Consider the following 10,101-nt stretch of genomic DNA (forward strand, 5'->3'; position numbering starts at 1 on the left):
TAGGAAAAAGTATCGACATTAATAATACCAAATCAATATCATTATATTCATTATGAAATGTAACTTCAAATTATATATATCTATACCTACTAATAAAAGAAATATGTATTCTTAGTCCATTATGCTATTTTATAAAAACAAATCATGATTTTTGTGACATTAAGCCCGTAGTACATATCAAATGTTTTATTAAATACTCATATCTTCTAAACTGTAACTTTAAATTTAACATGTTATATATATAGAATTTGATTAGAAAAATATTTTTGTCTTGTTGTCTAATAAAAGAAAAAGGTATTCTTAGCCCGCCATGCTATTTTATAGAAGAAAAAAATGATGTTTCTAACATTAAACCTAGAGTACATATCAAATGTTTTTTAAAATACTCGTATCTTCTAAACCGTAACTCCAAATTTAACATGTTATGTATAGAATTTGATTAGGAAAGTATGTAAAATCTGAATATGATGTTATTTTACCTGTTAACCATTTAAAAATACTGTCAAAGGTGCAATCTTAACCAATAATGCATTATTCGTCATTCTTTCATACCGATATTGATCCGGGTCGGGGATGAACACCTCAGCAAAATCAGGATTACATATAAAATTAAAGATAGATTTGCTAGAGACACCCAATAAATAAGGGCATGCATGACAAAAAATGAAATAAGGACCCAATAAATATGGGATGTTCATTATGAAAGAAATAAAAGAGAAAATGCAGAGGAGATCCGATAAAGATGAGATGTTGTGCTATTTCTCCTATATATGAGAAGAAGAAAAAAGAGGACACGTGTGACAAAAAGTAAAAAAGGAGGCATGCATGCAAAAAATAAAGTAAAAAACATGTTTGATAAGATATAAATAGTGATGAAACATGGACCAATACTTATAACATGTATGACAAGAAATAGTGATGAAATAGGGACGCAAGTACCTGCATCCACACAAGACCATACAAAAATGTTTGTTTCCAGACAAAAAATCTCTCTTTGATTAAAAAATCATGTTTCTTTTTAACAACTCTTTATGTATTTAATAAATATGCATGTGAAAAAAGTGTTCAAGAGTTACAACAAAAATATTTGCACATACAATACACATATGTGCATAGTTTTTAAAACAGATGAAATCAAAGGTGTAGACCATATCAAATGTAGATTTTGTTGCGATGGCTGGGCTTGAGGATAAAAAGTTGTGACACCAACATCTTGTTTCAGACATGTTGTAAACAACAAGCCAAGAGACTCTCTAGCAAAGAAGTCAATAAATTATCAAGAAGAAGATGTTGGCGAACCAAACTAATCGAGCATAGAGGAGGCATGAGGAGTTCCAGAGTGAAGAGAGGATGAGCTCGGGACGGCGGCGCAAGGATGAGGTTGAGGTCATGGATAGGAGCCAGGATCTGAAATGATGTTAAACATGCTCTAAGTTGGTGATGCTTAAACTGGAAACTTCCCTTGATGCACACATGTGTCCGTAGTGCGCTAATGTGTCATCGTCTGTTTTTGTCATTTTCCTTTACCGGCCCATAACAACATCCCATTTTCGCACGCGACATGAATAAATGCATGATCACTTACCCGTTTTTTGTACGTTTTAAATCTACATGCAAGCCGTGTTAAAATAGAAGACCCGTGGAATCTTGAACTGCATTTTTGTAGGCTAAAACCATCTTTGTTTGGGTTGTATCTACAAATTCTGAGATTATAGACCATTTTTTTGTAAATTAAGAGTGTATGATATTCTTTTCTCCCATTGCAACGGGCCCTTTTGCTAGTTTAGTATTATAAATATTGATATATTTTTAATATAAATTTGGTTAAACTTTGACTTGACACGAATCTTATACATGGACTAAAAAGGACCGTACTATAACTTTATTTTGTTTTGAGAATCCCGAGTACTAGAAGGGTAATGTGTGCTTTGTCGCGCCGCTTATATTCCTTGGGTTGTACATGTTTCATGTAAAAAATTTAAAACTTTGATAAATATTCGTATTAGTTGGTTTGGCGGGTGGAGGATACAATGAAGTGCATTTTTTATTAGATATATATGCTACTCCTAGGGGCATACTTTGAAGAATCATGCTTATAGATGGATGTGTCAATTTATGTTGAGAGATTAGGGAAAAATTGAGCCAAGGGTGCAAATGGGAGAAATGATTAGTGGGACAATGTCTGGTATAACTAATCCGTAGCGAATCATTCGTGAGTGTATCATTTTTTATATTATGATGTTTGGGTGGATTTTTTTTTGAACGTGTGATAGAATGTCTTTGAATTAGTATAAAAACATGAAAAAGTTACTTACATTGTGTGACGTGTGTGTTATGTTGATGCTAAACGTGTCATGGGCGACACTTCTGTTTTGTCACTCATTCATTGAGAGATCCCAGCATGTAGCGAGGATGAACGACCTAATTTTGAGGTTTACAAAAAATGGTTTTTTACTGTATGATCGGCCTATTTTGAGGAATGGAACAAGCAATATGGGACAAAATTGCAACATGCTAATGGTAGGGGGAAAACCAATGTTAATCCAATTTGGAATAAGATTTGGAAACTATCTTGTCCGGCGAAGGTAAAAAATTTCATCTCGCGTACCTTACATGGAACCCTACCATGTCGGGTTACGCTAGCTAATAGGCATATGAAAATATCGGCCATCTGCCCATCATGCTTGAATGGGTCAGAAAATACAAAACATGTTTTATTCATGTGTCGAAGGGCAAAAGAGGTATGGGGAAAACTAGGTTTGCATGAAGTGATTAATAAAGCTTGTGTTGTGGATAATGCGGGAGAGGTGGTTTTGGAATTCTTATTGCTTATGCGAGAATCAGAATTAGCGATTATGGGTGCTCCAAAAACACAGGAACTGATTGCTATTACACCTTGGTATCTATGGTGGGAAAGACGTAAGGTGGTTCATGAAGAAAAGGTCCAAGATGCTCAACAAATTTCCATGGATACCCGGGCTATAACGGCTAACTATGTCAATGCACACTCCTCTAAGGCAATTGGCAAAATAGGGGGATGGAGCAGACCTCCTTCCGGTTTTGTAAAGCTTAGTTGACGCCTCTTTTGATCATGGTCTACTTCAAGGTACGGTTGGGGCTATTCTCAGAGATCATAATGGAAAATTCATTGTTGGGGGGAATTGGAAGATTGATTGTTGTGTCGACGTATTAACAGCAAAAGCTTTGGCTCTTAGGTTTGGTCTAATCCTTGCACAAAAGGCGGGTTATAATCGTCTTGTCGTTAATTCCGACAATATGGTGGTAATTGAACTTATAAAGTGGAGGACAGTCGACGGAGTGACAGCAACAATATTTGATGGCTGCTATTTTATACATTGTGATTTTCCTCTAGTTAGGTTTAAACATTATAATAGAGAAGCAAATAAGGTGGCTCATGAACTTGCTAGGCTAGCCAAATTTACAGTCCCTAGTGACTGGTTCGAAGAGCCTATGAGGGACATTGAACTTTTAATAATTGACGATGTAACTATTATTACAAATCAATAAAGTTCAAGTTTATTTTAAAAAAAGGATGAACGACCCAATTAATTATGTATCCAATCAAAACTAAAGAATTGAATGAGGGGTTTTAAACGGAATAGCTTAACGAAGTTAGAGATTTCATTGCCAGAACAAAGGATTAACGGAGTCAAGATCAATAATTGATGGGAGAAGCTTAAAAATTAGAGAGCATGGTGTATTGAAAAATGAATGAGAGAGCTCATTATGGAATTGTTGACTCGGTCAAAATTGAAAGACCCAACTTAGTGTTATAAAGGATTAAAAATTAGAGAGCATGGTGTATTGAAAAATGAATGAGAGAGCTCAATTGATCGAGGTCTTGAAAAAATAGAGAACTTAGTGTTATAAAAGATTAAAATAATTAAGTGGGAAATTATTGATCTGGTCAAAATCGGCGATTCAATTTTAGACTGGTGACCTCAATTGAGTGACAGGCCTTCAATTTTAGAGGGTTCAGTGATATAGTATATAGCGTGAACGCACAACCACAGCACGGCCATGACATACCAGCTGTAGACTAAAATCAAAGAGCTTCAAGATTACTAAATCTATTACGCAAAAAAATAAAGATTACTAAATCAGTACCACTGCAAGAAACATTGATAAGACGCACAAGGCACTATCTCATAGCAATCCAATCAATGGTTAGTTTCCTGCGTGTAGTTAAAATTTCAACCTCACTGTCTCATGGAAAGGATGAAATTGTTGGAGCTCACAGCAATACACAAATTACTACACATTGGCAAACCTTAGGGCAAGTTTACACCGGAATTTTCCATGAAATCAACTGAAATGTGTTCACAAACGAAGCCCAAGCAATTCTATCCATCTTCGTGAGAGTCGTAGGATTGATATGGTCAGCAACTTTGACGTGGACTGCTGTTAGGCTTCGATCCTCCTCGAGTTCCTTGCAACAGATTAGACAAACAAGGAAATTACCTCAAGTTTGCGACGTGAGTTTGCTAACGTTTTTTTGTTATACAGCTACTGGTCCGCATGTACTCAGACAAGTGCCTCGCAACAGATAAGGCAAATAAGGAAATTACTAATACTTCGCGTTTTCGCCACAAATCCTGAGCGACCACAAAAGTTATGGCCGGCCAACGAAGAGAGCTTAAATACTGGAATTGCGCTGGTTGATATACTGCGGGCAGCTTACATTACAAACGGGGAAGTCTGCGACAAAAAGGTCTGTACGGCACTAATCAATGTGCGAAGGAACATGGTTTCCTAGACTTCACCTGCATGAGCTACTTACTGGTTACGGTTCTACTACATGGTAAGTAATAATTCTCCGAAATCAGCACCGTGAGAAGTGATTTCATTTTTGCTTTGAGATTCAGACCGTGCCGTTCTCATACCCCGAACCGTCTTTGGTTGTAGCGTCTTCAGCCATGTCGACCTCAGCCATCGCAGAATCAACAAGAGCCTGCGATAGAGTGAGCTAGTCAATACATCATGTGCTTGTAACAACTTGGAACTGTCAATCTCGAGACGGCTTTATTAACACCACACTACTGAATGCAGGGGCAATGGTGTTTCCACGGCAGTTTTGCCGTTAAGAATGAATCTGGTGGGGAAATAACTAACCTTGAGATCCTCTTCTGCGGTCTTGGCCCTGTCATTGTAGTCTTGAAGTTGAAGAAAACTTTTGTACAGCTGCACATATACGTAATATGTGTATCAAATATCAGTTGCATGACTTGCTTCCCTTCATTAAAGTAGCAGCTAACCAGTGAAGACGAGAAACAAATACCTTTGTGACAGTCAATTGTCGCTCTGAAGAAACTTTCCGCGCAGCAGCCAATTCATCCTCCAGTTTCTGCATTTTTTAAAGATTTATTTTAGAGCTTTTCATCACAATTTGAAACAGGCTAGTTCAAAGAAGAACCAAGGTGAGTAATTTGAAATAAATACTCCGATATCAAGTAAAAGCTCACCTGAAATTTCTTTTGCAAATCTGCAATGTGGTGATCTTTGCTTGTAACTTTATCTTTGATCTGAGAAACCTGCAAAACCAGAGTATTAACATTCCACTTTCAAAACATGAAAATGCAATACTAGTAAAGCTGAGTAAGTCCTCCCATACGGCATCAGTCTGACTGCTATATTTCTACAAATGAACAAACAATAAAAAAGCTGCAAGCAACTAACATACATGACGAGGCATTGACATTACTCTATGCAAGGACCAGCATCTTCAAAGTTTAGTTTTCTGTTGGCTGTCTATTATATTCAAGTGCTGTGTTAAATGGATTCTATGAACAACTAAATTCACATTAGCTTACACTGACTATTGAGATGGCCTAAAGTAACTTGAGCGTCCAAATCGAGAGTAATATAGTGCAGAGCTCTTTAGGAAAATGGAGTACCTCATTTTCAAGGTCTTCATGCATCTGAATAGCCTTGTCCAGCTGATGTTTTGCCTGATACAAACGCACAGAGATGTTGCAAATTTACCGAAACAAGAAGCAGTCAACAGGAAGTCACAAGAGTAACAAAAGATTCTGGGCAAGCAACCATTCAAAATAACATAGAACAAGGACAAATGCATTTACATCATTATGAAGCTCATCACTGGAACTTGATATCTCTCTGCTCTCACGACCTTTTGGACGGCTGCAAGAAAAGATAGGAAAGTGAGCAATTCACCCTGGGATAGACTTCTCTGCAACTTGATGATTAGGCAAAAACTCGCGACTAAAGATTATGATTTTGAAGTAGAAACAAACAATTAAAGTCATATTATGAATGTTGAAACTCATAGGTACCATTTCTGAATTTCACACTAGTCACTGAGAGTGCGAGTAAAAAAGCATGTTGAATATTTTGTCAATGATCTATTTAGTATCACAGGTCCAGATCCATTATTTATATCTTAGTGAAGCAGATGACTTGGTTTTAATGAATAAAATACCAATATAAATACATCTTTAAACCTCATCAGCATAGTCAAGTCCGGGCCAGTTCTTTTGTTGGCATCTAGAATAAGCTGGAATAAGCTACCCCCTACCCAGCTTATTCTAGAAGCCCAATCAAATTTATTTTTTTAGAAGTCTACTAATTAAGACTTGACTAGTAGGCTTCTAAACAAATATTTTTGGTTGGGCTTCTAGAATAAGCTGGGTAGAGGGCAGCTTATTCTAGAAGCTCAAAAAAGCCACCAAAAGAACTGGCCCATTACGTTGATTTGTTCACTGCCATTCTTAGTCGTTGTATTACAAAGTTACTTGAACTGTGTACCTCCAAGGCTATTAGTTAAACCAATTTGCAATCTAGCATGAGCAGAAGTATAAATCAACAATGGAAGATCACATTAGCACTAGCGGCATGCATTTTGGCAAATTAAAGCAATCTAACCATTGACGAAGATACAGTTTCAGCAAGACAATCTGTAACTTACCAATGTACATTTACATCATCCAGATAACTTAACGTGCATAAGTATTATAGATGATATCCCTATAAGAGGTATGATCTCATTGCGACCCAAAGCGAGGTCATGCCTACCAAACATAACATAATAACTATCAAAAAGTAGTACCTGAACCTTTTCCTTGGTGGCTGTTCCTTGTCTTCTTTATCTCTTTCACTATCATAGCCTTTTGAATTTTCCTTCTCCCTGTCATTATCGGAATCCATACGCGTCTCCATTGGACGATCATGGTCTCCTCGATAAAGGTCTCTAGCGCGCCTCTCATCTCCTTCATGATCTCGATCCATGGAATAGTCCATCTCATGATCAAATCCCCCACGTTCATCATATCTGTCTCTATCATGGTCACGAGGTCTATCGCTATCCCTGTCATGGTACGGATCTCTATCCCGGTGACGATCATAACTCCTCTCCCTATCCCTTCGGTCCCAGTATACATCCCTTCCATCTCTTACAGGATCTCGTCGGAAGCCATCACGCCCAAAATCACGGGTGTTGCCTCTTGTACGCACTTCATTTACTCTCACAGCACGATTACCTATTTGCTGTTCCAAATAATAAAATTCAATACAGGAGAAAAGAAAAAGCTGTTAAAGTTCCATATAGAAACTATACCTTGCCATCCATTTCCAAGATAGCACGCTGAGCAGCCCTATGTTGAGTGTAAGTAACAAACCCATAGCACTTGCCCCTGACTCTCTGATCATTTATCACCTGCAATGCACAAGTTGATCAGGAAAGTATGGTATCTAATTACACGTACAATCTCGATCTCCCATTGGTCATATCAAAAGGAACCACCTCAAGGAAAATAATAGCACCTAACTACAATCGTTCATAGTAAACAAACAAAAAAACATAGCCAATTATGGCCAGCGACGATGTCTAGGGCAGAATTTTTGGCCTAGTAAACGACAATCCAGCATATGAGTGCAGCAGAGATGCATATGCTATGGTGAATCTGTGATCATACAAGGAATGGTCAAATCAAAATGACGATAATTGAAGAAAAGCTGATCTAACATGGCATGATATGATTTTGACATGTCCAAAGGAGGCCTCCAGAGGATTGGATGTGCATAGATCAATTTAAACTTGTGTCAACTATACAATGAGATTCGGGACTCGGCCATAAGAAGAGACTTGAAGGAATTAATGAACAAATGTACCCAAAGATTTGGGTTTGGATAGGAGAGTATGGAAAATAGTGATCCATGAATGTGCCATGACATCCAAAACAAAACCAAAAAACAGGCCTCCTTTTCTAATTCCTGTTCTTATTTCTTTTTGTTGCTTACACACATTTAATTATGACGGGATTTACATCAGCAAGTTCACAATTGAAGTTTCCAAATTAGTTTTTTTTCTTGATTTTGGCCCCATAATTTTACACCTCTATACAGCCATACTTCTTCCACTGAAACAATAACAGTATACTTGCAACCTAGATCATAATGTCCTCAACTTCATGCCGATATATGAAACACATTAAAAAAATTATATTTGCAATCTTCTAGGCATTAAATCAAATATCTGAAATGGAAGAATGCATACATCGAAAACAAATTCAATCGAACCACCTTCTGGGATAAGAATATCTCAAAACACGAAACTAAGGCCTGAATCGTGATCCATCTTGACACCAAACAAAGCAACAAACGAGTGACACAACACTAGATCTGCTACCTCCATCTTCCCAGATAATCTTGAGATATTTGAAGGAATTAAAGAACAGAATGTACCCAAAGATTTGGGTTTGGATACGAGAACATGGAAATAATGATCCATGAATATGCCAGAATCATGACCTCCAAATCAAATCCAAAAAACAGGCCTCTTCTACTAGTTCATGTACTTGTTGCTTTTCGGTGCTTTATACACATTAATTCAAGACGGGATTTACATCAGCAAGCTCACAATTGAAGTTTCCAAAGTTGTCTTCATGATTTTGGCCCTGTAATGATTACGCCTCTACAGTCATACTTCTTCGACAGTTTACTTTGCAACCCAGATCATAATGTCCTCAAATCCAAGCCTTCACATCTGAGACACACTTTTTTTTTAACCGGGCGAACCCCTTTCCATTACCAACATAACGGAAATACATAGTTCAGTCCAACAAAGGAAAAATCTGAGACACACTTGCATTTTTTTTCTACTTCCAACCTTCTAGGCATTTAATCAAATACCTGAAATGGAAGAATGCAGGCATCCAAAACAAATCCAAGCGAACCCCCTTCTGGGATAAGAACTAAGACCTGAAACGTGATCCATCTTGACACTGAACTAAGCAACAAACGAGTGACACGACACTGGATCTGCTACCCCCCATCTTCCCATATCATCTTTAGTGAGGCAAGTCTTTATCCAGTAGTGCAGCTCTTCCAGAATTGAGTTTACCCGGCCGGTCCATGCACTGTCATTTGCACGTAATAATCCAAGAAACGTAGAAAAGCCTCTCTCGTTGACCTAGACTATCTCACGCACGGAACCCGACAGGCGCATGCTTCTGCATCAAGGCGGCAGCAAAGAAACAAAACCCTAATAACCAAACCACTTTTTCCCTCCGACAGTGCACGGAAGCAACAAGGAGAAGCGGGGTACGGGAGCAACGAGGGGAAGCTGGGGGTACGGAAGCAAAACGGAGGCGGGGGTGGGAGACCTTGACGGAGACGATGGTGCCGCAGGGCCCAAAGTAGTTGCGGAGCATATCCTCGTCGGCTTCGTAGGGCAGGCCGCCGACGTAGACGGACGTCTCCTCGTTGACGGCCATCTCGCCGCCGGCGATGGGGACTAGGGTTTTGGGCTTTCTTCCCCTGTCTCTCTCGCGCGCGTCGAGACGAGGAGAGGAGGTGCCGGATCTGACGGACTAGTCCGCGACCCAGATCCCAGAAGCGCTTGGGAAATTTCCGCCGTCAGTTTGGATCGTGGGACGATGCGGTCCGAAACTGCCCGTGCTCCTTTGGTTTATGGCCCAGCAAACACCTGACCCTGTTAAAGCTCGGCCCAGGTTGGCCTCTGAGTGACTGGCATGGGAGGGTCTGGCTGCTGAATATTATTTGACGCCTCACGCGCCAAATATTGGCAAATCCGTACGAGGCAGGCGGCACACACCCTCCGAC

General features: G+C 38.9%; 1 protein-coding gene across 2 annotated transcripts; it reads right to left on the reverse strand.

The window, feature by feature from the left end:
* Positions 1-4,568: 4,568 nt before the first annotated feature.
* LOC123401234 (zinc finger CCCH domain-containing protein 13) lies at positions 4,569-9,870 on the reverse strand. Of its 2 annotated transcripts, none has more exons than XM_045094982.1 (9): positions 9,642-9,870; positions 7,595-7,693; positions 7,094-7,524; positions 6,102-6,162; positions 5,916-5,969; positions 5,484-5,552; positions 5,300-5,365; positions 5,134-5,202; positions 4,569-4,972 (listed from the first exon to the last, which is right to left on the reverse strand). In XM_045094982.1, exons 1-9 carry the CDS (start codon positions 9,750-9,752, stop codon positions 4,883-4,885), a joined length of 1,050 nt encoding a protein of 349 aa, XP_044950917.1. In that variant the 5' UTR covers positions 9,753-9,870; the 3' UTR covers positions 4,569-4,882. The 2 variants fall into 2 exon arrangements, with proteins under 2 accessions (XP_044950917.1, XP_044950916.1); XM_045094981.1 differs by having other exon boundaries at positions 7,088-7,524; positions 9,642-9,869.
* Between the last annotated feature and the right edge of the window lie 231 nt (positions 9,871-10,101).

This window comes from Hordeum vulgare, chromosome 6H (assembly GCF_904849725.1).
Source record: "Hordeum vulgare subsp. vulgare chromosome 6H, MorexV3_pseudomolecules_assembly, whole genome shotgun sequence".
Lineage (NCBI taxonomy): Eukaryota > Viridiplantae > Streptophyta > Magnoliopsida > Poales > Poaceae > Hordeum > Hordeum vulgare.

Bases quoted from the DNA above. Each gene is read 5' to 3' on its own strand.
- LOC123401234 (XM_045094981.1), bottom strand. From the start codon at position 9,752: ATGGCCGTCAACGAGGAGACGTCCGTCTACGTCGGCGGCCTGCCCTAC. The intron at 6,163-7,087 runs GTACTACTTTTT...CTTTTCTTGCAG, and splicing joins CCACCAAGGAAAAGGTTCAG to CCGTCCAAAAGGTCGTGAGA. The intron at 5,553-5,915 runs GTACTCCATTTT...CTGGTTTTGCAG, and splicing joins ATGAAGACCTTGAAAATGAG to GTTTCTCAGATCAAAGATAA.